This window comes from Diceros bicornis, chromosome 4, assembly GCF_020826845.1.
Source record: "Diceros bicornis minor isolate mBicDic1 chromosome 4, mDicBic1.mat.cur, whole genome shotgun sequence".
NCBI lineage: Eukaryota > Metazoa > Chordata > Mammalia > Perissodactyla > Rhinocerotidae > Diceros > Diceros bicornis.
In genome coordinates, this window is record NC_080743.1 from 58,968,366 (window position 1) to 58,993,816 (window position 25,451).

Sequence of the window (25,451 nt, forward strand, 5' to 3'; positions counted from 1 at the left end):
GTGCTTGAGGAGACTTCTCGGATGTGACAGGGTTCCCCAGAGCAGACTTATGGGCACCAGATTTCATCAGAATGGAGCGAAAGGGCAAAGAAGGAAACTACCCCACACCAGTGAGTCAGTCAGCAGAGACCCCGCCCCTTGCCAGCATCTCCCAGCCTCCAGCCCTCTCATCCAGTGCCCTCTCCAGCCTAGCCCTTTCTTCTCTCCCTCACGTCTGCCCCACTTCCTCAGGATCCCTCATCCTCCTTCAGGATCCCCAAGTTCCTGCCACTGTCATCCAGGTTCCCCCAGCCTCTACCCCCCTGCAAGCCCCTAATCCTAATGAACCACGTCCCAAACAGAATAGTGGGCTATTGGCTCTGCTGAGCTGAACTGTTCAACCCGTCAGCGGTGCAGCGGCTCCTGAGCTGGGGGCTACCCATCTCCTGTAGCCGATTCCTGTGGCGCCAGCAGGGCGAGTTTCCAGTCACTGCTTTCCTGCTGGGGGCAGGCACCGGGGGACTCCTGGCCATAGGTAAGTGTGGAGCAGAGGTCAGGGGTGGGACCCATCTTTTGACCTTTGGCTTGACCCTGTGCCCTTAGGTCTCTTTCAGCTCCTGGTGAACCCTATGAACATCTATGAAGATCAGAAGATGGTGATGTTGTACAGCTTGGTGGGTTAGTGCTGGCCTAAGAACAGGGACGCTCAAGAGGCCTGTGGAACATGGCCCAGTCCTGGGTGCCTAGGAAGGAGTCTGAGCTTGTTTCGTCTGTACCTAAGTGTCCCTTATGGCCTCAGCCTTGTCTTGGGCTTTGAAAGGAGATCCAGAGGGAAGAGGACCCCAGACCATGGAGAAGACACAGTCCTTGCCCTCTAGGAGTCTCCCAATCTGAGGGACTCCCTGTTACCTGCATGATACAGTGCAAACCCCACGACCCTTCATAATCCGCATCTCTCCTGACCTCTCTGGCCTTGTTTCCTGCTCTTCCTTGTCAATTCAATTCATTCATTCATTTATTCAGCACTAATTGAGCATCTGCTGAGGATTTAGCAGTGAACAAAGTGACAAGCACCCAGTTCTTTTGGAGTTTACATTCTCTTTTGGAGTTTATATTCTAGTGGAGAGAGTTAGATAACAAATGAACAAGAAATAAACAAGAGCATTTCTGATGGTGACAAGCAGCATGACAATAGTCAACCAGGGAGATGTGATTGAAAGGAATTGGGGAGCTACCCTAGCTTGAGTAGTCAAGGAAGGCTTCTCAGAGAAGGTGACATTTGAATGGAGACCTTGTATCAGGAGGTGTTGGCCTGCAAGAACAGAAAACCCACCTAAAAGTGGTTTAACCATAGAGAAAGTTTATTATCTCATGTAACAAGTTTCAAGGTAGAGTGGTTTTGGAGCTTGGATAATTCAGCAGCTCAGTAAACCCACCAAGGACCCAGGTTGCTTTTGTCTTTTTTCTCTGCCATCTTCGGCCTGTCGACCACTCCTCTTCAGGTCATGAAATGGCTGCAACAAATCCAGGCATCAAATCTTCATACAACAATGTCAAAAGACCAGAACATTCCTTCTACCTGTCTCTCTTAAGAACAAGGAAAACTTTCTGTAATCCCCCCAGCCAACTTCCCCTCACATCTCTCTGGTCAGAAATGCAGCACGTGCCCTTTCCGAAGCCTCTCCCAGGCAAGGGGCATGGAATTGGCACCATCACCAGTGTATTGAATGGACTGACCTCTGTGGGATACCAACAGGAAACTACTTTTTCTCTGACCTTTCAAACCTTTTCTGCCATTGACAACCTTGCACACAAACCCTTGGCTGTCTGGTTATTTTCATTTAGAAGACCTAGTCCTACTTCAGTAATTATGACTATTTTTAGGGTTTAAAAGGTCCCATCCAGTCTACATCAAAATTTCAATCTCACGTCCATTCTCAATCACCCTCCCTCCTTACACCCCCTGTCCCCTGGCTCAGGCCTGATCCCTGGCACGGGGTCCTGCCGTGGAAAGGGGGCACAGCCTGTTCTTTCATTTTTTTCTCCACTTCCTTCCCCTTCTAGTTCTTCTGATGTCAGAAAGGGGATTAGAAGAATTAGAGGAAAAGGGACAAAAGTCTGAAGTCACCGATACTGTTATAATCCCACTGCCTCTGTGTGGCAAGCACTCATACCCTGGCTATCTCAGGGGGCCTGCTCAGGGTCTCCCTGGAGGCTCTGTGTGGACCTCGCAGAGCTCTGTTTCCTGCTGAGGGCAGTTCTATTTGGCTGATCTCAAATGAAGCTCCCATAGCTCCTGCAGACTACCCACAGCCTCTTACTTTTGGATCCCTCCCTCCAAGCAGGCTGCCCTCTTGGATGGAGAACCTCACAGATGGCTTGAGGCCTGCTGCCCTCCAAAATGTCCACTTGTCCCAGAGGACATGCACACATCCTTGCCCTGCCAAACTGAGAAAGCAGGGCGCCTTGCGCTGCCCTCTCCCCTGCCGTGGTGACAAGTACTGCTCCCCACGCTCCCAGAGAGGCCCTGCTGAGCACTCCCATGAACTCTCCTCCACTCTGCTCCATGGCAGCCCTGGAGTGGCCCTACCGGGTTCTGCAGCTCAGCAGGAGTCCAGCCCCGGGGGATGAGCCAGGTTCCTCTTGCCACAGCACCGGTCTCTGAAGGCTTCTCTTGGAGGCTCTCACCTGACATGGGGAAGGGAACGCCCATCCTCTCCACAGACTCGCCTCCTATGTCTGCCTACTCCAGCTGCTTCTCTCCACTTCCAGAAAGTTCAGATGTCTGGTCTTGTCTTTCTATAGCCTGGTTGGGATGGAGGGGTGAGAGATGAGTTTTGCTCTTTGGTAAGCCCAGAGAGGTTATCTGTGGCTCCAGGGGGCTCTCTTTAGATCTAGGGCAACTCTCTATCAACTATCATCCTCAGCTTGAGTCTTTGGCCAAAAGGCCAGGACCACAAAACAAGCCTCTTTCATGTCCTGTTCTACCATGATTGGGGTAGACAGATCCAGATTTACCTCCAGGGGCTGGGGCAGGGACAGGCTGCTGCCCTTGAGCAAAACCCAAGTTGTGTTAGCAAGGAAGAAAGCAGAACAAACTGTTGGGTGGCACCCCACAGGGTTTGCAGCAAACCTGTATGACTAGGTGGAGCCAGCCAGGTGAAGAATAGGGGGAGGAGAGCTCCTGGCAGGGGCAGCAGCTGGGGCAAAGACCTGGGATAAGGAATGAGCTTGGCATGTTCCAGGAACAGCAACCAGGCCTGTGTGGGCAGACATGGTGGGTGAAGGGCTGAGTGGCATGAGATCACCTCAGAAGGTAGTCAGGGGCCAGATCACATGGGTCTGCAGACCATGTGAAGGGAGTTGGGTTGGATCCCAAGTGTGGTAGAGAGTCACTGGATGGCTTGAAGCAAAGAAGGGACATGATTTGAATTCTGTTTTGACAAGATCACTCTGGCTACCTTGGGAAAGTTGAAGCATAAGTTAGCAAGAGAGGAAGTAGGAGACTAGTTAGTCCTAGTGAGAGAGGATGGGGACTCTGTGAGGCAATGGAATGGACGGAAGTGTAAGGACTTGGGATTTGCTTTGGTGATCCTTGGGCAAACACACTATCAACACAGGAATCTTCTAGGTTCCTTGACCAGTAGGCTGTTCCTTTGGCCTGGAATGCTGTCGGTGCCTCCTAACAACACTTACTCATCTTCCAGGCCCAGCTGACACATCATCTGCTTTGTCCAGCCTTTCCAGCCCCACCCCTCCCTGCAGAAAGGCCCACTCCCTCCTTGGCTCCCACAGCTCTTCATAAGCACCTCCCTTGTGCCTTCACACTTCGTGTTGTAGTCATTTGTTTACTCGTCTGTCTCTCTCCCTGGATTATGAGCTTCAAGGAGCTCACTGTCTCCTTGCAGAGACCACAGGGAGACACATGTGAAACTGCTAAAACAGACCAGGAGGTACATGATGAAGGGCTAAATTAGGGACAGAGACTGTGAATGCCATAGCGTCAGAACTCAGGGAATATTGAGGTGGCTCTGACCTCTCTTCTGACTGCTCTGAGCACCAGTGCCTGTTCCCAGAATTTTTCTCTTGCTCTCTGACCCCTTAGCACCTGGGCTAAGTGTGAATCCAGCCTGGAAATGGGAAGTGTTGGCCCCCTTCCCTAACAAAAACATGCACACTCAGATACGCACAGAAAGTCAATCACCGACCATGGCTTTTCACTCTCTAGTCATTCTTCCAAGCCCTTCCAGAGACTGCCACACAGTTGAACTCAGCAAATGGCTGTTGAATAAATGAATGAATGAGTGGCCTAGAAGGCCTATCAGAGTCAGTATAAATGGGGACAAGGGCAGTATGGTGATGGTTCTAGAAGGGAGTTGCGGGCAGTGGGTGCTCCGGTAAACCTGGTGGGTGAGGCAGCTTCCCCACTCTGCCTCCCCACCTTCTGCGCTCTCCTGACAGGCTTGGGGGCCGTGGGCTGGGGGACCTCCCCTCACATCCGCTGTGCCAGCCTCCTGCTAGTACCCAAGATGCTGGGCAAAGAGGGCAGGCTCTTTGTGCTGGGATACGCCTTGGCCACCATCTATGAGGGTGAGTGTGTGCCCCTGGGTACCAGTTAGTGACCCCTGGTGGGCCACTCAATGAAAGCCAGGTCTGGTCAAGGAGAAAGAGTGGGAGTCTAATCCCAGCCACTCCAAATTGCTGTGTGTCCCTGAGAGAGTTCCTCTACAACTCTGGGCCTCCTTAGTTTACACGGGTAAAAAAAATCAGGGGTTGAATGAGACGACCTCTCACAGGTCTCTGGGCCCCATCATTGTACAGTTCTAGAAGGCGGTCACTGCATATAGAGGGGGAGCTAGGAGTGGGCTTAGGAAAGTTAATTAGCTCTAGAGGGAGATGCTCCACCAGGGTATCTTCCCCCAGGACCGGTGGCCAACCTGCGGCACAATCTCAACGAGGTGATAGCATCGCTGGGCTGCACCGTGGAGCTGCAGATCAACAATACCCGCGTGGCCTGGCGCATCTCCACAGCCCCCCTGCGGGCAGTCTTCAAGGACCTGCTGGTCAGGAGCCTGCAGGGGCAGGGCCAAGTGGCCCCTCTCCCTGGGGGGCCTCAATGACAAGCTGGGAGCTATGACCCTGGATTTACAGTTTCCCAATGGGGGTACTACTGGCGTTTTTTGCAGGCCTGTCCCCAAACATTGCAGGATGTGCCCTGGTCCCTGGGCACTAAATGCCAGGAGAGCCCCCCCCCAGACATTGGGACATGCCCCACTCACATTTCCAAACACCTGAGAAGGTGTGGGCAGCTGAGCTAGAGTGTCAGGAAATTGGGGGCCTTGGCCTTGAGGAGTTAGGAAGCTTTAAGGACCAGGGGATTCGGGAATTGGGTGTTGGAGGACTGGAGATTAGGGGTTTGGGAGAATTGGGGAGTTGAGGAGTTGGGGAGATAGGCACTGAGGGGCTCGGGAGTTGGGGACAGTGAGACGGCTTTGTGGTCTGAGAGATTTGTGATGAGGGTGAAGCCCAAGGGACTGGGGAATCCTTCCTTGACTAGCGAGGATCTGGGATGGGAGGGCTGAGGAGGAGCTGGGAGCCTGGGAGGTGAGCAGAGCAGGGGCAGTGGGGGAGAGGAGAGGGCTCCCAAGGACCAGGAACAGTGGAGAATTGGAGGTGAGAGGCGTCTCAAGGTCTAGGTACCCTATAGGGCTGAGGTAAGAGCCCAGAGCTTGGCTGATGGGGGGAGGACAGGCTGTCAGGAAGCAGAACCATCCCTGACCCCCTTCCACCCCCACCTCCAACCCCAGAGCAGCAAAGACTCATTGAAAGCTGAGACTCAAAACATCTCCAACTCCTTTGAGGACCTGGACACCCAGGTGAAGAGTGAGACCGGCTACACACCAGAGGACACCCTGGGCTCAGAGGAGACAGCCCAAGGCACAGAGACCCACCGAGCCGCAGCCTCCAGGCACCACCTCTCTACACAGAAGATGTACGAGCTGAAGACCAAGCTGCGTTGCTCCAGTGAGGGGTGTCCCCAGGCGGGGCAGGGTGGGGCCGGCCTTGGGGCTGGGGCTCGAGGTCAGGGTGTGGGGACCTCAGACACCCCTTGCCCCTTCCCACAGGTGTAGTGAACCGGGCCATCCTCAGCTGCCGCCGCTGGTTTGACCAAAAGCACGAACAATGCATGCAACGCATCTGGGTCCCACTCCTCAACCACCTGCTCTGCCTGCCCATGAAGTTCAAGTTCTTCTGTGGCATTGCTAAGGGTTGGTACAGCAGCTAGAGGGTCGGGAGCACCAGGGCTTGGGAGTTGAGTCCTTGGGGACCACTGGATAGGTGTGGGGCAGGAAAGCGATCGGGCAGGGAAGGTTTACGTTCTGAGGGCATGGCACCCTCAGAGCCCAGACTCTCCACTGACTGCCTTTATGACCTAGGGTAAGTTTACAGCAAGGTTCTAAGCTTCGGTCTCTTCACGTGAAAGATGGGCATAGCAAGAGTACTTATCCTGTTAGAGGTTTTTGAGGATTTAAGGGGATAATACATGGAAGCAGGTAACAGAGCTTGCACACAGGGAATTGCTCTATAAATGTTGGCTATCATTATTAACATTTGGTATGGTTACAGACAGGTGGAAAAATGAAGAAAATCAGCCCTTGTTCCTGGGAAAAGGAATTCAAGGAAAGTGGAGAGGGGAAAGACTCAGTGTGGTAGAAAGACATGGGCAGGAGCCAGCCTGGTGGCGTAGCAGTTAAGTTCACGCGTTCCGCTTAGGCGGCCCGGGGTTCGCCAGTTCAGATCCTGGGTGCGGACCTACTCACCGCTCATCAAGCCATGCTGAGGTGGCGTCCCACATAGAAGAACTAGAAGGACCTACAACTAGGATATACAACTATGTGCTAGGCCTTTGGGGAGAAAAAAGAAAAAAAAGAGGAAGATGGGCAACAGATGTTAGCTCAGGGCCAATCTTCTTCCGAAAAGAAGAAAAGAGAAAAGAAAGTCATGGGCAGAGAGACAAAAAGGCAGGGTGGAGAGGATCACGGGAACGGAGGCCTGGAGGCGGGGCATGGGGAGGCCCCTGACCTAGCCCCACTGCCCACCAGTGATGGAGGTCTGGTGCCGCAGTCGCATCCCAGTGGAAGGCAACTTTGGGCAGACATACGACTCCCTCAACCAGTCTATTCATGGCCTAAGCGGGGAATTTTCAGCCACTATTGACCTCAAGGTAGGAGGCAGGGGCCTGTGGGGCCTGTGGGGCCTGTGGGGTGGGGGTGACAGGGAGTGAGAGGAGGGCACAGGGAACAGGGCATGAGGAAGGGCAAGTGAGAGGGCACAGGAAACATGTGACTGGGTGTGAGGGAGGGGAATGAGGAGGGGAATAGCATCTGTGTTGAGTGACAGGGAGGGGGACAGTGCCAACCCTATGGTATGCATCCACCTGACTGTGGGATGGAATGGTCAGCCAGATATGAGAGAGTGTCAGCTCATACAAGTGTAGGGGAGAAAGACTCTGCCATGGAGCAGAAGGAAGTGGCAACTCCTGAAGGTCCTGGGAAGAGCCGGGGGACATGAGTGGGGCACCAGAGGAGAGATTAGGTCTGGGCCTGTGAAGCTGCAGCAGGCTGAGTCTGCACCTGTGCCCTCCACCAGCAAGAGAAGCAGGTTGGGGTGCTGGGCCTCAACACGAGCTGGGAACACGTGAGCACCGAGGTGCGGGACTATGTGAGACGCCAGGAGGCCCAGCTGGAGTGGGCCCTGGGGCTGCTGCACGTGCTGCTCTCCTGCACCTTCCTGCTGGTCCTGCACGCGTGAGCCCGAACCCCATCCCAGAAGCCCCTTCCCCGCTCTAGACTGCAGCCCTGCCCTGAGGGAGGCCATAAGAACAGAGCTGCAGAGTCCACCTCCAACTCTGATCTTGAGTGTTCTTTTGCCTTGAACTTGGCCTTTGTATAAAGTTGGGTTTGTTGTTTACACAAAGTCAAAGGAAATGTGGACATTTTGTCAGAAGAAATGCTACCCATGTTCCCATCACCTTAAAAGGGCGACCGTCTTCATTTATCTACCTCCTTCCAGCCTTTATCCCAATGCTGACTTTTTTTTACTTTTAGCTTTGACTTTTGATTTTTTTCTTGCCCTTCATATTCCCCTTGGCGCTGACTTTGTGCCATTTTTATCGTCCAATTCTGCTTTCATTTTCTCCCGCCTGCTGCGTTGGCAGCTACTTTCCCTCCATTTGGACCAAAGTCCTCAACCCCACCCAGCCTGGCATCCAGCTAGGCTGCCCTGGGCCTCGCTGTTGCCCTGCTGACCTCTGGACCCTCTATTTCCTGGATCCGCCTCCACAGGCCTGAGGTGGGCAGGGGCTGGGCAAGGGCAGCCACAGGGGCTTCTGCTCTGTCTGCCCGTTTGTGGGGCCTAGAGTGCCTGCAAGTGAGTGGTTGTGTGTGTGCCAAGGGCCCTGTGCAAAGACGAGGAACGAGCCATACCCCTGCCCTCAAGACACTCATGGTCTAGGGGAGGCTAGAGAGGCAGCCAAAAAACAGTGATGAGTCAAGGGCTGTACTGTGGACTGGCCCTCAGGACAGGTGTGGAAGCTGAGGAGGTGCCCCTGCAAGGGCCAGAACTGGACTTCAAAGGCTGCAGATGGGGAACCATGGTCAAAGAGAGGAAGGGTGTTCTGTTGGGCAAGGATCCTGGCCTCTGTGAGAGGTGGAGGGCAGAGGCCAAGGTCGAGGACTGGGCTGAAGTGGGCATGGCCAGAACAGTCTGGGAAGCCCTGCAGGAGGGCCCTGAATTGGGGGTGGTTGTAGGATGGACTGGGGCAGGCTGGAGGCAGGGGGGCAAGGTGGGGCAGAGGTTAGGGAGCCTGACTGGAGTGGGGCGTGGCAGGAAGTTGGCCTGAGATGGAGGGAGGAAGGGGAAAGGTGCAGCAGGTCTCAGAGCCAGCTGGGGGAGGGAAGGAAGGAGGCAAAGAGTCAAAAGCCACTTCCAGGCTTTCAACCTGGGTGAGGTCACTCACTGAAGGGGCAGAGCTGGTGGGCGGGGTCCAGGCTCTGAAGGCCCACGCACAACAGCAGTAGGTATCTCCACAAGGGGGCACTCACAGTCTTTCTTTGCATTTATGGTTATTTCTATCTCAAAGGCAAAGATGTGAATTTTTACAGGGTCCCAGAACCAATAGCATTGGAACTTATGTTTCACAGTTTACAGAGCTTATTTAATGTAATGTTACAGTTTTAAACACATTCCCAACAATTAACATTTTTTCCTTAGGAAACTGAAGTATTATGTGAGACTTGGGGAGATACACACAGGAGAGCTACATGTGCACACACACGCATGCACACACAGAACACAGCTGTACTCAAGGGTGTGTCAGGGGCCGGCCCAGTGGTGTAGCGGTTAAGTGCATACGCTCTGCTGCAGCGGCCCGGGTTCGGATCCCGGGCGCGCACTGACGCACGGCTTGTCAAGCCATGCTGTGGCGGCATCCCATATAAAGTGGAGGAAGATAGGCACAGATGTTAGCCCAGGGCCAGTCTTCCTCAGCAAAAAGAGCAAGATTGGCAGATGTTAGCTCAGGGCTGATCTTCCTCACAAAAAAAAAAAAGGGGGGGGTGTCAGAGGAGAAGGGAAATGGTGGTGTGGGGTGAGTCTGGCTTGAGGTGACCTCCAGGAGATGTTTTGCAGGCTCAGCCAAGAGGCAGGGACTTGAGAGGTGAATGTGCGAGTCATAATGGATCAGGTGATTCCTGCAACCTTGAGGGGTTTCCCCTCTCTGTGCCTTTGCTCCTGCTGTTTCCTCTGCTTGATATTCATCCTGCAAGATCCAGGCCTGGGAAACCTTCCCCTACCTCCCATGCACTTACATGACACTCCCCCCACCCCCCAGCCCCCCATCCCCCACTCTGTTTTCTCCTCCACTGTGTATGTGCATGTCTTTCATTGACTGTGGGCTGCCAGAGGGCAGGGCACAGTCTTCTTCTCTAGAACCCAGATGGTGCTCAGTGCATGCAGGTTGGTCGGTTGAATGACTGTGTCAAGGAAGCCCGTGGTTGGGGTGGGTGAAGAGAACCTGGAGGAGATGGAGACATCCTCGTCCACAGGTCCTTCTCCTACATGGACAGCTATAATGGGGACATTCGCTTTGACAACATCTACATCAGCACCTACTTCTGTCAGATTGATGAACGCAGGAAGAAGCTGGTGAGTGGGCACAGCCCTGCCCAAGAGTGCCCTGCTGTGTGCTCTGTGCAGCTTCACGCTCCAGGAGGGCAGGGGTGAAATGGGAGAGGGCCCTTGGTGATCCTCACTGTGCGGACGTTTTTTCCAGGGCAAACGGACTCTGCTGCCACTCCGCAAAGCCGAGGAGAAAACTGTCATCTTCCCCTGCAAGCCCACTATCCAAGCCTCAGAAATGAGAAATGTGGTGAGGATGGCATGGGGGGCAGGCCTCTGGATCCAACTCCAGGCACGGATCTGAGGGATGGAGGGCAAAGGCATCAGAGAGGGCTCCATGCCAGGGCAGGGGCGCTGCCCAGCTTTGCTCCTTGGGCAGATAAGGGAGCTCATGGAGACACTGCCCGTTCTGCTGCTGCTGGTGGTGCTGTGTGGCCTGGACTGGGCTCTCTACTCCATCTTCGACACCATCCGCCACCACTCCTTCCTGCAGTACTCCTTCCGCAGTGAGCCTGTACCCTGCTCCAGGCCCCAGGCCAAGAGACACCCCCCTGGAGAAGCCCCACCCCTGTGTAGCCACCCCACCCCAATTCTTCCAATTTTGTCACTTCCTTCTGCATCTCAGCCCCTCCCTGTCCTCCTCAGGGTCAAATCTCAGCCCTGTGACCTGACAGCTGTCACTGAGGGCCTCAATGTCCAACCCCCCTTCTTATCTACAACAGGAAGGGTTAGTATTCAGCGAAGGGATGGAAAGGCCTGTGCAGCTGAGAAGTATTTCTGTGCCTTGACCTCTCCCCCACATCCAGTCCCCCTCCTGCCCCATCCCCCGAACTCCAGCTCTTTCCTGATACCCCCCTCCCCCGCAACGGCTCCTATCCTGGCCTCAGGCAGTCATAAATTAGAGGTGCAAGTCGGAGGGGACTCCATGCTTGCCCGGCTTCTTCGGAAAACCATCGGGGCCCTGAACACCTCCTCGGAGACAGTGGTGGAATCAAACAACATGCGTGAGTGATGCTGCCAGTTTGGCTCAGAGGAATCGAGGGCTGCGGGGCAAGGAGTTAGGGGGCTGGGCCTTGGGTGTGGTGAGATGGAGTCGGCATGCTTGGGGTGGGGAAATCAGAGCAAGAAACATCAGGTCAGGCTTGAAGGGTCGAAGGGTGACAGGCTGGGGTCAGAGGGCCCTAGGGGCTGGGGCCTTGGGGCCAGACAGTCCCAGCCCTCTGGAGCAATGCTGTCCCACAGAACTTCCCACCATGATGGGAATTTTTTCTATCTGTGCCGTTTTGAACAAACAGCCTCATGGGCCTCGCGGCTGCAGCATTGACAGCACAGCCCTGCAGGGTGAGGGGCAGGCAGGAGGGGAGCAGGGTAATTGGAGACCTCAAATGCAGCCCCACTGGAATGGGGAATTCGACCTAGGGCTGCCCTGTCCTTGGCTGGCCCTGGCTGGACCCCTGAGAGGCCTGCCCCCTCCCCCAGCCTGCCTGCCCCAGCCCGTGTGCCTGGATGCCAGGTCCTATTTGAGGGCTGCACTACCTATCGGCCTGCTAGTGTGTCTCTGCCTGCTCCAGGCTTTCGGCTACCGGCTCCGGAGGGTCATCGCAGCCTTCTACTTCCCCAAGGTGCACCCCTCCCAGACCTCCCCACCCCTACACACGTGCACACACACCAGCCCGCACCCAGCTGCCCACCAACCCCATCCTTGGGGGATGCCTTCCTCCTCAGCACTGTCGCTAACTATCATTGACCCCTCCTCCCTGGTCCAGCGAGAGAAGAAGCGGATCCTGTTCCTCTACAATGATCTACTGAGGAAGAGAGCAGCCTTCACCCAGCTGAGGAGGGCTGCCATCCTGAGGCGGGCAAGACAGCAGAGGGCTCTGGTAAGTCTAGGCCTCAGCCTCTGTGGCTCTTGACTGAGTCTGAGAACTGTGGGGGAGGGGCATCTCCCTTCAGTGTCCTCAGCAAACACCAAGGTCCCAGGCCTACTGGAGCTCAGTGAGTTCTGACACGATGCAGGCCAAGGGCCCTGGTCATCCCACTCCTGGAGGTCAGGGCTGTGTCTGTCTCTGTACCCCAGGATTCAGCCCAGCCTGAGATACTCAGTGGACCATCGGGGAGCAGGCAGAAATGGGGAATCGGATGTGATCCAGTCTGGTCACAGGAAAGCACAAGAGGTTCATCAGAAACAAGGGACCCACATCAAAGCCAGAGGTTCTACTGAGAGGGCTGTAGACAGAAAGTCAGTGCAGTTCAGAGGCAGGGGGGAGACAGGTGGGCTGGGGGTCAGGGAGGCCTCATGAAGGGGTACATGGTATACGGACAGAGCACGGAGTCAGAAGAACCAGGTTCCAGTTCACACTCCCTCATTAAGCTATGTGACCTTGGCCAGGGTCCTCGACCTCAGTTTTTCCCTCTGAAGAATAGGGAGGTTGGACAGATCTGTAAGGCCTGCCCACCAGAGATCAGTAACAGAATGGTGGTCAGGCCTGGGGCTCTGGTGCCAGGGGGCCTGGATTTGAATCCTGGCTCCTCCCCTTATTACTACAACAACTCTGTCATCTTGAGCACTTACTTAAATGCCATACCTTGGTTTTCCCCTTCTATAAAATGGAGTTAACTACTCCATCTGGTTGTTGTAAGGATTAAATGAGTTCTTTCACATAGCCAGTTCTTTACACGTGTTAGTTGTCGTTGTGTGACCCTAGGCAAGTGATCACCTCTCCAAGCATCAGTTTTCTCACCTGAAAAAGAGATGATGATAACAATGTCTGCCTTGTATGGTTATTGTTTGAATTGAGTTAATTTACTTACAGTTTCTTAGTACAAGGCCCAACATTATTAAAAAAAACAATGAGTGGCAGCCATTCTTATTTAACCAGCCCTAACAAAGCTCACAAAAGTGAGGGACTGTGTTTGCTTAACTTTTTCCTCCAGTGCCTAGATCACCCATCCCCCATGACACACAATAGGGGCTGAATGAATGTCTGATACAAAAATGAACATACTGTGATTCCATGACCCGGACCTGAAGTAAACTGGATTTTGATGGACAGATAGAAAAGTGTAAGGCATTCATTCCAAGATGAGGGAACAGAACACGCAAAGACTCAGAGTACAAAGGGAATGCCACGTCCCAGGGCTAGTTTAAGGAGAAATTCGCACAGAAGATGCAAAGTTCAGGAAGGGGTAAGTGGGAGCAGAGGCCTGAAAGGGACCAGATTGTGGAAGGCTCTGAAGGCCGAGCTCAGGAGTTCTACCTTTGTCTAGCAGGCAGTGGGGCCCCTGGAGTTTCTTGACCAAAGAGTGACCTGATAAGATGGCCTGTGGAGAATTCCTGGCAATTGTATGGAGAGGGGGGAGTATAATGAACCAGGCTTGTGATTTGGAACCAGTGTACCTGGGTCTGGCCGGGTTTGATTGTTTACTACCTGTGTGCCTTTGGGAAAGTCACTTAACCTTTATGAGATTCATCTTTCTCATCTGTTAAGTGGGGAACACAATAGTGATAATCTTATCTGCCCTACTGACTTCTCAGCCCCACCGTGAGAACCAAATAAGAAGATTTATGGGAAAGTGTGAGCGATGGTGTTGCTGTTACTGGCTGAGAAAGAGTCGAGGCTGCATCCTCCCACTCTCCATCACAGAGTGGGGAGGGAGACTCTCTAGGACCCACTTCCATAGCATCCTTCCCCTCCAGGGGTCTTCTTTGCCCAATCCAGCTTCCTCCAACATGTGGGCATTGTCAGGTCTTTGGACTTCAGACAAGAAGCGCTGTCCCATTCCCCTCGCACCGCTTTTTTCCCCCTGGCTCCCCAACTGGCTCTAAACCCTCCTCGCCCCCCCAACAGCGCCACCACCTGGCGGACATCCTGCACCGCCGCTGCCCTCTCTTGCGCCGCTGGCTGCGCAGGCGCTGCGTGGTGTGCCAGGCACCGGAGACGCCGGAGTCCTACGTGTGCCCGACGCCGGACTGCGCGGCCGTGTATTGCCGGTCGTGCTGGGACGACATGCGGCAGCGGTGCCCGGTCTGCACACCCCGCGAAGAGCTCTCCTCCTCCGCCTACAGCGACAGCAACGATGACGCTACCTACGCAGAGTGAAGGGGCCTCTTGCTCGCTCTGCCACCCCGCTCCTTCCTGTTTAATAAAATGCCTTGTACACTCCTGCTGCCCGCACTTCGCAGGGGTCTTGTACCGGAAGGTGAGCCTGGCGCTGCCTGGCCCGCAGTCAGGAGAACTGGCCCACCTGATCCCCGCAGAGCTGGGCCGCGGACGGGAGGCGGGAGAGCAACGAAACTGCTAGGAAAGGGTCGGGACCCGCGGCCGCGTAGAGGAGCTACGCCCAAGCCGGTCGGACCGGGCCTCGGGTCCCACCCTGCACAGCAGCAGGAAAGCGACGGCGGAGAGCAGCGCGCGGCGAGCAGGAGTCTTGGGCTGCCTCCCAGCCTCTCTGGGAGCCGGCCGCGGCGGGGGCGGGGTCTTCGAGGGGGCGGAGCTGAAGAGGGGGCGGAGACTGGCTCCGGGCCGGGTGGGAGGGGGCGAGGCGGCGCCTGGTGGCTGCGCAGCGCGGCGGGGTGCGCGAAGCAGACCCGGCCGCCGCGGCTCCTCGGCGCGCGGCCCAGCACCTGCTGCCCTCGCCCGGCCCCGGGCGCCGCTGCCATGCGGCTGGCGCTGCTCTGGGCCCTGGGGCTCCTGGGCGCGGGCAGCCCTCTGCCCTCCCGGCCGCTCCCAGATATAGGTGAGTGCCCGGCCGGGAGTGGGCCGGGGGGCGCACTGGGAGGACGCGCAGGGAAGTCGAGGGGCATTGGGATACTGGGGTCGCCCGCTCTGGTCCGCTGTCCTGGGCCAAGGGCCCGGCGGCGACTGGGCGGTGGAGTGGAGAGAGAAGGTGGGGGGATGCTGGCGCCCCCCTGCCCGGGCATCCTCTGCACGGTCCTCGTGGACACTTCCAGGCTCCGTACCAGGCACCGAGGGGCCTGGCCCAGCGCCACCTCAGGATCGTGGGAGAGGGTCGCTGCTCCCCAGAACTGACGTCTTCGCTCCTCTGGGGCCTAGCCGACCTTTCCACCCGGTGCCAGGGCGCCAAGTGGGCATGGCTCGTAGGGTTTGGCGAAGAGAATTCTTCTGGCCCCTCAGGCCTGAGCGGCTAGGCATCCCTCACCCTGGTGCTGATGCCACCAGAAACTTGGCAGAGCGGGAGGGCCCAGGAGGAGCCTGGGAGAGGGGAGAATTGGCCAGGAAAGAGGCTGGGACACCAGCTCCTCCTTGGAACTTTCACTTCCCGCTGCTGTCTTGCTGTCTTGGGCCGGGGGCCGAGAAGACAGGCGGGGGTGGAGTGTCCGGCGGAGAGAGGGCCATTGTGGGGGGTTGGGGGGGGGACTCGGGGAGGAAGCGGAGGCTGTGGGGAGCGGGTGTGCCTGACTGGGCATAGGGTGTTTAGGCGGGGGGTGTTTGCACTGCTTACCCAGAAATGGGCGTTCCTGGCATCTCCGATGTGAGGAAAGGGGAGGGTGAGTGGGCACTGGGCCACAAGGCTTCGCCCAGTCCCGAGAGGGGGCGTTCCTGGGGGGGATGCTTGAGAGGGAGTGGGAACAGGGGGAGGGTCCCTGTGAGAACCTGAGATTGGCCTGAGGGGGACAGGGAGGGGCAAGCTGAACTTCTTTTTCTAAGGACTTGTGGATGTGGTGGGATGTAGGTGAAGAATTAGAGAGAAGCCCTCCTCCCCTAGTATTCTCCTTTAAGTCCCAGCATGCAATGCAGGAGTCCTTCAAGCAGAGAAGGGCCTTGGCTGCTGGGAGCTGGCCAGGTCAGAGGGCACCAGCCACCCCAGCCCTGGTGCTGATTCTCTCAGCACTCTCTTGGGGTGTCTGGGGACCCTGCAGGTGGCACTGAGGAGGAGCAAGGAAGGCCGGAGAGAAAGATCTTGGAGCCCCAGATCCTTCAGGACAACCTCACGCTCAGCCTAGCAGAGGTGCTTCAGGTGAGCTGCCCTCTCCCCTCAAATAGACACGCCCCCCCCCAGCCACCCGGCCTCCCCCCCCACATAATCAGGTGTCTCCAGGCAGAGCTTGGCTGAGGAGTGGGTCAGTGGCCCTCACTGCAGCATGGCAGCCTCTCCCACTACACCCCAGCACCTGGCTTCACTTACCTCCCCCTCCCCTCTACACACACATCTGTCTGCGCAGCGGCACCCAACCCCTCCATCTCCACCGGGGAGATTCTGAGGCCAGACTTGCTTTCTTGGTCTCATGTTGTCGATTTTCTCAGTGGGGGGACTTGGAGAGGGTCAAGGCCTCACCCAATGCCCCCCCCCCCCAATTCTAAAGCTGAGTCAGAGGAAGGGCTGGGGCCTGCACTGGGTCCTCCACGATGCTTCCTCTCTGGGCAGGAAGCCGAGAAGGGGCGGCTCAGATACCTTCCTTGACCTCCCCACACAACCCCCCAGAACAATGCCCCAGGCCAGGCAGGGCTTCCTGGCCCCTCCCTCGGGATCCCCCCACCAGTGATCTCATCGTTGGTGCTCTCCTAAGGGCCTGAGGTCTTCTGGTTAGAGAGGATAGGAATCTCAGGCAGGGCCAGGGAGGTGACATGCCCTCTGGTGCCCACAGACCAGTCTGCCTGAGGCTTTGCGGATCACATTGGAATTGGATGGTGAGAGTCATATCCTGGAGCTGCTACAGAATAGGTAATAATGATAGTGGTGACATTAATAGTAATAACACGGCTAACAACTTATATGGCATTTACTATGTGCCAGGTACTAAGTGCTCAAACTCATTTAATCCTCATAACAACCCTTTACTATTATGTATTATCATTGTCCTCATTTTATATATGAAGAAGTCAAGGCACAGAAAGGTTAAATAAATTGCCTAAGGTCACACAGCTAGTGTGTGGTGAAAAACAGATTGGAACCCAGATATCCTGGCAGAGTTTGTGGCCCAACCACTACACTCTGCTGCCTCTGGGGGAAGCAGGAAGGCTGGGGGATTGCCTGGCCCCCAGCCACCCCCCTACCACCTGCAGGCCTCAGGCTGTCCCTGCACCACCCTGGGAGGTAGCTGACACTGCCCTCCTTTTTCTTCATTCCACAGGGAACTAGTCCCAGGCCGCCCAACCCTGGTGTGGTACCAGCCTGATGGCACCCGGGTGGTCAGTGAGGGACACACTCTGGTGAGTCAGGCCCTCTTGTGCCCTGTTTCTGGCCTGAGAGAAGAAGGGAGGGGCAGTGGAGGGTGCCATCCCTGGAGAATGAGGGAAGAAGGCTGCCACGGGAGGCTCACCCACAAGCTAATCTCCTGGGCTCACATCCTGGCCTGGCCTGCAAGTCAGCACTGATGTTTCTCTCTGTAGGAGCACTGCTGCTATGAGGGAGGAGTCCAGGGCCGTGCTGACTCCTGGGTCTCCGTCTGCACCTGCTCAGGGCTCAGGTACAGGCGGCTGATTCCATGAAGATGGAGACCGAGAGTGTGCATGAGGCCTGGAGCTGAAAATTTTCTGACTTCCTGCATCTTTCCCTAGAGGCTTGGTGATCCTGTCACCAGAGAGAAGCTACACCCTGGAGCTGGGGCCTGGGGACCTTCAGGGTCCCCCCATCATCTCTCGGATCCAAGACCTTCTCCTGCCAGGCCACACCTGTGCCCTGAGCGGGCGTGCATCTGTGTCCATTCAGGCTCCGCCAGAGCGCCCCCTAGGATGGAACCACAGTCGCCGGGTGAGGATGAATGGCAGGAGGGCGGGGCTGCTATTGTCCCCTGGGCTGGCTCCCCCGGACCCTCAGAGCTGTTCACAGGAACAACAGCTCCTACTAATGGAGCGATTTCCACATGCCAGGCACTTTGTGAACATTATCGCCTTTATTCTTCCCAGCAATCCTGGGAGGTAGGTGCTATCAATAGCTCTATTTTAGTGAGAAAATTGGCTCAGAGAGGTTAGTGACTTGCCCAAGGCCATTCAACCAATAAATGGAATATCCAGGATGTAGATGCAGGTACTTGACTCAAAGTCCTCATGTCTTATGGTTCCACATGCAGAGAGCTCTCACTTGGGTATAGAAAATGCAGTTACCAATCATAAAGCAATAAGAACCCAATTTCCTGATTTGGAAAACAGGAATAATAAAACTACTTACCTTACAGAGTTGCTGTGAAGATTAAACGACTCAGTATATATGTTAAGTACTGAGAACTCTGCCTGGCAGATGGTATTTGAGGGTGTTGGCTATTATTATTATTTTTTAAAATTTGGAAAAAGCACCGAAGTTGGAGCCAGAAAAGCAGGGCTCTACTCCTGGCTTCATAACCTACTTCTTGGTCCACCTTGGGCAAGCCCCTGGCCTCTCAGGCTCTCAGTGGTTCCTCTGTAAAATGGGCTCTTCACTCTCCTCTGTTTGACCACACAGGGCGGGAGTGGACACACTTGGTCAGCCCTCCGCGGCTGCTGGCAGTGAGAGTGGGTGTGCCTGATGCTCCTTCTTCTTGTCCACAGCAGAGGCGGGATGTGGTGACAGAGACCAAGATTGTTGAGCTGGTGATTGTGGCTGACCATTCCGAGGTGAGGTTCCTGGCCCCTGCATGTCCTCCCCTGACCCTTGCCTAGCCTGCCACCTGTCATGGTCACCTCTTTTGACCCACAGGTCCAGAAGTACCAGGACTTCCAGCGCCTGCTGAACCGCACACTGGAAGTGGCCCTCCTCCTGGACACGGTGAGTGTTGGGCTGGGCAGCAGCCTTAACGGCTTCCTGACTATGGCAACCCCTCTCCTGAGCCCCAGTTTTCTTTCAGTTCTTCCGGCCCCTGAATGTCCGGGTGGTGCTCGTGGGCCTGGAGGCCTGGACCCAGCGCGACCTGGTAGAGATAAGCCAGGACCCAGGTCTCACGCTAGACAACTTCCTCCGCTGGCGCCGGGTAGACTTGCTGCGTCGATTGCCCCACGACAGTGCCCAGCTGGTGACGTAAGGCCCCCAGGCTCAGCCAGTGGCCTGGCCAATTTCACACCCAGACTCCCCACATGAGGCCCTGAAGTTCTGGCCACCTTGGCTTTTGGCCCTAACCTTTGACCTCTCAATCCCACAGTGCTACTTCATTCTCTGGGCCCGTGGTGGGCATGGCCATTCAGAACTCCATCTGTTCTCCTGACTTCTCAGGAGGCGTGAACATGGTGAGCTATTTCCAGATCTTCTACCCATTCCCAATTCAGTTCCTCTCAACTGTGGTACCATTTATTCACTGAAACCCCCTACAAAGTTACCAACCCCAAAGCTGTGGGTGTAGAGGGCAGGAGTGTGCGATGTGGCCTCTACTGTCAGGGCACTTCTCACTTATGGCCAGCCCATCAGTATACGCGGTCTTCACCTATGAGGTCTTCCCATTTCTTGGGGGAGAAGGGAGCAGCTGGGGCCCAAAGAACAGAGGTGATCTCCCAGGGCCACACAGTGAGGGAGGGGGAACAGAGCTGAGCTAGAACCCAGGTTTCCTGCCACGCAGGCCTGGACTCTCCGCCTACTTTAGAAGCAATTAAGGAGGGAGGCGGTGCCTGCTGAGTGCCCAAGAGGTCAGATGAGGAGAGACCAGGAGCAGTCAGGTTGGTTGCTGGACCTGGGGTATCCCTCCCCAATGACAGGACCACTCCACAAGCATCCTGGGAGTCGCCTCCTCAATAGCCCATGAGTTGGGCCACAGCCTGGGCCTGGACCATGACTCCCCTGGGAACAGCTGCCCCTGTCCAGGTCCAGCCCCAGCCAAGAGCTGCATCATGGAGGCCTCCACAGAGTGAGTAACCGCAGGATGTAGAAAGGGGATGGGGTAGGGGGCAGGGAGCAGTCCGCAGCTCCAACCTCCCTTGCCGCCCTCCCCAGCTTCCTGCCAGGCCTGAACTTCAGCAACTGCAGCCGATGGGCCCTAGAGAAAGCTCTCCTGAATGGGATGGGCAGCTGCCTCTTTGAACGGCTTCCCGGCCTGCCCTCTATGGCCAAAGTCTGCGGAAACATGTTTGTGGACCCGGGCGAGCAGTGCGACTGTGGCTTCGCGGATGTGAGCCCCTCCCCCAGAGCCTTGCCCCCCTCACTTCTGTGCCCTCACCTGGCTCATTAGCTGCCTCCAGCCTCTTGGGCCTGTCTCTGGTTCTGAAGAGACCTCTCAGCCCTCTGCCACCTCCCTATCTGCAGGGGTGGCACAGAGATTATCAGGCTCTAGCTCTCAGGCCGTGTGGCTGTGGGCGTCCTTCTGGGTTTCGGCTCTGGGAGGATGGGTGGGAGGTGGGCTCTGGGCCCAGCCTGCTCTGATGCTCGGGCCCTCTTGCCCTTGCCCACAGGACTGCACTGATCCCTGCTGTGATTACGTCACCTGCCAGCTGAGGCCAGGGGCACAGTGTGCATCCAATGGACCCTGCTGTCAAAACTGCCAGGTAGGCATAGACTGGACTGGCCCCCAGAGCTCACCCACCAGGGGCCAGGGTGGAAGGGTCATTCTGACTCCTGGGGCCTGGCTGGCTTTGTGCCCACGCTGATGCTCACACACCCTCCACAGCTGCGCCCGGCTGGCTGGCAGTGCCGCCCTCCCAGAGGTGACTGTGACTTGCCCGAGTTCTGCCCGGGAAACAGCTCCCAGTGCCCCCCTGATGTCAGCCTGGGGGACGGTGAGCCGTGTGCTGGTGGACAGGCCGTGTGCATGGAAGGGCGCTGTGCTTCCTACACCCAGCAGTGCCAGGCTCTCTGGGGCCCTGGGGCCCAGCCCGCCACGCCACTTTGCCTCCTCACTGCCAACACTCGAGGGGATGCCTTTGGGAGCTGTGGGCGCAGCCCTCGTGGCAGCTATGTGTCCTGTGCCTCTAGGTAAGTGAGGAAGCCTGGCTCCTCCCCTGGGTTTGTGGGAGCCTTGGCTCCACTCCCACTGACCCTGCGCCTCCTCCCTCACCCAGAGATGCCATTTGCGGGCAGCTTCAATGCCAGGGGGGTTTGGCCCAGCCTCTGCTGGGCTCAGCCCGGGATCTGCACTGGGAGACACTGGAAGTCAACGGGACCCAGCTGAATTGCAGCTGGGTCCACCTGGACCTGGGCAATGACGTGGCCCAGCCCCTCCTGACTCTTCCTGGCACAGCCTGTGGCCCTGGCCTGGTGAGTGGCCTGGGTGGGCAAGACCAGGTGGGGAGGGATATCTGGACCATGGCGAGCAGTGCCCAGCCCTCACTGTCCACCAGTGTAGAAAGCACAGACTCTGAGGGGAGTGCAGATTTTTACTTCAAGTCATCCCATGAGCCTCCCCATCTATAAAAGTGGGGTGTGGCCTCAGTCCTGTTGGCCTCCCAGTACCAGTAAAGCTTTGTGAGAATGTGATCTTTGCTCTTCTCTCCCCATGGGGCAGGTGTGTATCAACCATCAATGCCAGCCCGTGGATCTCCTGGGAGCTCAGGAGTGTCGGAGGAAATGCCATGGGCATGGGGTGAGCTGGCATCAGGGAGATGGAGGGGGACCAGGGAGCCTGTGGGGTGGAAAAGGATGATGGGCTTTGGAAACATATATACCTGGGTTCTAATCCTTGCTCTACCACTTCCTAGTTGTGTGACCTGGGGCAGGTTATTAACCTCTCTGAGCTCAGTTTCCTCATCTATCCATTGGGCATAATAATAGTACCCACTTCCTGGGGTCCATGACATGAGTATGAAAGCTTCTAGCACAGTGTCCAGCATATAGAAGGCACTCACAGTGTTAGTTCGATCTAATTTCCCCTGGCACGGATAAAGACTCCTTCTCTCCAGAGCGCGGGCTCTCTCCACCCACCATCCGCAGCACACCTTCCAGTTGTGGGCATCCGAGATCTTGAAAAGCTGGGAACAGAATGCAGAGCCCCTCACTGCTCAACCTGTACCTCCTAGGTCTGTGACAGCAACAAGCACTGCCACTGTGAGGAGGGCTGGGCACCCCCTGACTGCACCACCCAGATCAGAGGTAGCATGGGGAGGGCGGCAGGGGCAGCAAAGTGGCTCATCCTTTACCCCCGCCTTTCTCTGACCCCTTCACTCCTGGTTCCCGACTCTCTGTGACCCCTGACCCCTACACCTTCTCTGATCATTTGACCTCACTCCCTGCCCTCTGCCCCTTCCTGGGAGTACAGTTCCTAGCCCCGCCCACCTTCAAACCTGCCCTCACCCCACAGCAACCAGCTCCCTGACCACAGGGCTGCCCCTCAGCCTCCTATTGATGGTGGTCCTGGTGCTGCTTGGTGCCAGCTACTGGTACCGTGCCCGCCTGCGCCAGCGACTCTGCCAGCTCAAGGGACCCAGCTGCCAATACAGGTACCAGCCTCCCTGCTACCAGCTCCCTAAACACCTGTGTTGAGGACAAGAGCTCTGGAGCCCCTGCCCCCTGGTTCTAACCCCAAGCCCCTTGGACCACACCCTACACACCTCCCTTCCCTACATGTGCTCTGCAGCTCTTCACTTCACACGTAGATCCACGTAGGGCAGCTGGGATGCCAGGGCCATTTCTCCCCAGAAGCCCCTATGCTGGGTAAGAGGTGCTTTCCCTGAGGCTGATCAACTACCCCCCCCCCGCCCCAGTTTGGCCTAAATCGCACACAAGTTCCTCTCCAAGGGACTGCAAAGGGTCAACCATGTAACTCAAGGGTCGGTTGTATGGGTGGAGAACAGAGTCTGAGGCTAGGCCCTCTCCCTCCTTGCCTTTCTCCATGCTCAGGGCAGCCCAGTCTGGTCCTCCAGAACGCCCAGGACCCCCGCAGAGGGCCCTGCTGGTGTCAGGTGCCAAGGTGAGTCCTGGATGCCAGAAGAGAGAGGGCCCCACCTTGGCCAGTCATCCAGCTTGGGCCCTGGGGTGGGGGCTATTGAAGGTTCTAGACTCAGAGAAAGACTCACATAGCCCAAGAATCAGTCAAAGGAGTCAGGGCCAGCCCTCCCCTCCCCTTCCCTGGCTGCAGGCGAGAAGCAGAGTCCAGCCTGGAGTGGGGAGGGGCAGACACCTAGAGGAGGGTCTGCTGAGCTCTTTGAGCTGGCCAAGCTGATGGCTTTGAGAGGTGGGTCTGCCTGTGCTCCCAGCAGTGGCCTCTGGAGGGCAAGGGGGGTGGTGCTCAGAATAGCCTTCAGTGTGCCAGGACCTGAAGAGGCCCAGGTCACCATGTAGACGGGCTGGTGAGTGCCCCTGCCCTGAGCCCTCTGGATCTGATGACAGGAGTATGTGTGTGAAGGTGGTCTGCATGCCCACTCCACGACTTGTCACCCCCTCTGCATGCAACTGAATAACTGCATGCACAGCCCCCACTGCCCCTGGGGCCCTGGCTGCCCCTCCCTGGGCACTAACCCCTCTCTGCCCACATCTGTCTCTCCGCTCCCCCCACCCCCTCTGTACCTGTCTGCTCCTCCTGCTCTCTCAGCAGGCTAGTGCTCTTGGCTTCCCGGCCCCCCCCTCCAGGCCGCTGCCTCCTGACCCTGTGCCTAAGAGACTCCAGGTAAATCTGGGCCAGGCCCCGCCCTGGCCCAGGGCTGGTGGGAAGCTTGGTGCCCAACTGCAGTTCTCATCCCTGGTTCCTGCCAGTGGTGCTCTTCATTAGGGGACCAGGGTACCCCTCAGCCTTCAGACACTCTGAGCCCCAGAAGCAGCAAAGGGTGAGCCTCCTGCCTTGGTTTCTACCACCATCTGGTGGTCAGTGGCGGGACTGCAGTTGGCCAGGGACACCACCGGTGACCCATACCTTCCTCCCCTGGGGCATCTGCTGGCATGCACCCAAGCCCTGAGCGCTTGTCCCCAATCTCTCCTGCCCCCTGGCTGACTTTGCATGTTGACCTGAACCCCTCAAGAGAACCACTGCATGCCCACTGCCTCTGGCTGTGCTCTCACAGCTACTGCCCCTCTCTCTGTTCAGGCTGAGCTGGCTGACCGACCTAATCCCCCCACCCGCCCTCTGCCCGTTGACCCGGTCGTGAGGCGCTCAAAGGTAACAGTGGGAGGAGAGAAGGGCATAGCCTCTCCCCCCACCCAGCTCTGTGGTGCTGGTAGCCATGGCGATGGTGGTGGCCGTGTGCCTAGGGGCACATACCCCAGTGGTGTCTTTAATGGTGACAGGTTTGTTTGGAGACAGAGGTGACCACCCCCCCCAAGCTGGTGTTCCCCAGCACCAGTGTGTTGGGGGCAGGCAACATGACACCCCCTCCCAAGCTGGCCTCCTGCCTTCTCTCTCTCAGTCTCAGGGGCCTGTCAAGCCCCCACCCCCGAGGAAGCCACTGCCTGCTGACCCCCAGGGCCAGCGCCCTTTGGGGGACCTCCCTGGCCCAGGAGCTGGAATCCCGCCCCTAGTGTTACCCTCCAGGTAAGTGAGGAGGGGCACTGAGGATGGGTGAGCAGGGCAAGTGGTCTGGGGAAAGGAGACCTCTGACCTTTTTTCTCGGCTTCCCGCACCCCAGGCCTGCCCCGCCGCCCCCAGCAGTGTCCTCGCTCTACCTCTGATCTTTCCTGAGGTTTCGCTGCCTCCAACCCAAACTTAGGACCTCAAGAGGCGGACCCGCCCCCTGGGGCCCCCCGCGATGACCCAAAGAGCTGGAGACTGGAGCAGAGCAGGCGTCTTAAGACATGGGGCACCTCCACGCGCTGTAGAGCAGCACCCTGGGGACCTGCCCACGCAGTTGAAGCTGGGGGTTGGGGAGGGGCTGGGCGCTGGACCGGGCTGAGGGAAGTGCGCACAGCCTGTCTCTGCTCAGTTGCAATAAACGTGAGATCTTGGGAGCGTGCCTCGGAGTTTGTCTTCTCAGGGAAGACTGGGTCGCCCCTGCTGCGGTTCCAGGTCTGGTCGCCAGGAGACGCTGCCGCCTCAGACGAAGACGGCACAGGGAGGGCGAGAGTCCCAGGCTGGGTCAGCGTGTGTCCCCGGGATGCTCGAGGCTTGTTTCTGTCCAGTCTGGGATGACTCTCTGCGCAGTCCAGTACCACAGGGTGGTCGCCAAGTCCTCGGCCCCAACGCTGCGCGGCCCCTGGAGGCGGCTATCGACAAACCGGCCAAGCCGTTGGACCCGCCGTCCCCACCCTCTGACCAGTGGCTGGGGAAAGTGGATCCGGCTGGTGTTCTCAGAGCCCGGAGCCGGGGTGGAGCGAGACGGTGGCTCCCACGATCCCGCAGCCGCGCACCTGCCTCCTCCCCCTCTCCCGCCCCCACCCGAGGGCTTGGGAACAAAGGTGCTTTGTACAGGCCGCAACCACCTGATTATTTCGTCTTCGGGACTGGGGCTGCGTGTGTCCCCAGCCCAGAACGAAGGTGTGGGGCGGAAAGGGACAGGAGCCAATCCCAAGGTAGG

General features: G+C 57.1%; 2 protein-coding genes and 1 long non-coding RNA gene across 9 annotated transcripts; 2 read left to right on the plus strand and 1 right to left on the minus strand.

The window, feature by feature from the left end:
- The first annotated feature begins 49 nt into the window (after positions 1–49).
- Positions 50–14,258, plus strand: DCST1 (DC-STAMP domain containing 1). Of its 2 annotated transcripts, XM_058539337.1 has the most exons (16): positions 50–110; positions 389–514; positions 583–657; positions 4,441–4,569; positions 4,903–5,042; positions 5,787–6,003; positions 6,105–6,248; positions 7,083–7,204; positions 7,630–7,787; positions 10,086–10,185; positions 10,313–10,408; positions 10,538–10,664; positions 11,046–11,162; positions 11,638–11,780; positions 11,925–12,038; positions 14,007–14,258. In XM_058539337.1, exons 1-16 carry the CDS (start codon positions 50–52, stop codon positions 14,256–14,258), a joined length of 2,121 nt encoding a protein of 706 aa, XP_058395320.1. The 2 variants fall into 2 exon arrangements, with proteins under 2 accessions (XP_058395320.1, XP_058395321.1); XM_058539338.1 differs by lacking the exon at positions 583–657.
- Positions 9,887–14,473, minus strand: LOC131404557 (uncharacterized). The gene is made up of 3 exons (XR_009219812.1): positions 14,404–14,473; positions 12,744–12,899; positions 9,887–10,458 (listed from the first exon to the last, which is right to left on the minus strand). It is a non-coding gene; the product is annotated as an uncharacterized LOC131404557 (long non-coding RNA).
- ADAM15 (ADAM metallopeptidase domain 15) lies at positions 14,239–24,884 on the plus strand. Of its 6 annotated transcripts, none has more exons than XM_058539326.1 (23): positions 14,239–14,358; positions 16,040–16,137; positions 16,766–16,842; positions 17,252–17,330; positions 17,511–17,587; positions 17,679–17,871; positions 18,645–18,710; positions 18,793–18,861; positions 18,941–19,110; positions 19,232–19,316; positions 19,779–19,927; positions 20,014–20,188; positions 20,469–20,561; positions 20,684–20,988; positions 21,075–21,270; positions 21,518–21,595; positions 22,029–22,101; positions 22,310–22,448; positions 22,849–22,918; positions 23,540–23,614; positions 24,029–24,100; positions 24,348–24,472; positions 24,567–24,884. In XM_058539326.1, exons 1-23 carry the CDS (start codon positions 14,307–14,309, stop codon positions 24,607–24,609), a joined length of 2,559 nt encoding a protein of 852 aa, XP_058395309.1. In that variant the 5' UTR covers positions 14,239–14,306; the 3' UTR covers positions 24,610–24,884. The 6 variants fall into 6 exon arrangements, with proteins under 6 accessions (XP_058395309.1, XP_058395307.1, XP_058395308.1 ...); XM_058539324.1 differs by lacking the exon at positions 14,239–14,358 and adding an exon at positions 14,799–14,895; XM_058539325.1 differs by lacking the exon at positions 14,239–14,358 and adding an exon at positions 14,799–14,895 and having other exon boundaries at positions 23,543–23,614.
- Positions 24,885–25,451: the final 567 nt, after the last annotated feature.

Bases quoted from the DNA above. Each gene is read 5' to 3' on its own strand.
- DCST1 (XM_058539337.1), top strand. From the start codon at position 50: ATGGGCACCAGATTTCATCAGAATGGAGCGAAAGGGCAAAGAAGGAAA. The intron at 5,043-5,786 runs GTCAGGAGCCTG...CTCCAACCCCAG, and splicing joins CAGTCTTCAAGGACCTGCTG to AGCAGCAAAGACTCATTGAA. The intron at 12,039-14,006 runs GTAAGTCTAGGC...CCCCCCCAACAG, and splicing joins CAAGACAGCAGAGGGCTCTG to CGCCACCACCTGGCGGACAT.
- ADAM15 (XM_058539324.1), top strand. From the start codon at position 14,817: ATGCGGCTGGCGCTGCTCTGGGCCCTGGGGCTCCTGGGCGCGGGCAGC. The intron at 19,111-19,231 runs GTAAGGCCCCCA...TCAATCCCACAG, and splicing joins GACAGTGCCCAGCTGGTGAC to TGCTACTTCATTCTCTGGGC. The intron at 19,928-20,013 runs GTGAGTAACCGC...CGCCCTCCCCAG, and splicing joins ATCATGGAGGCCTCCACAGA to CTTCCTGCCAGGCCTGAACT.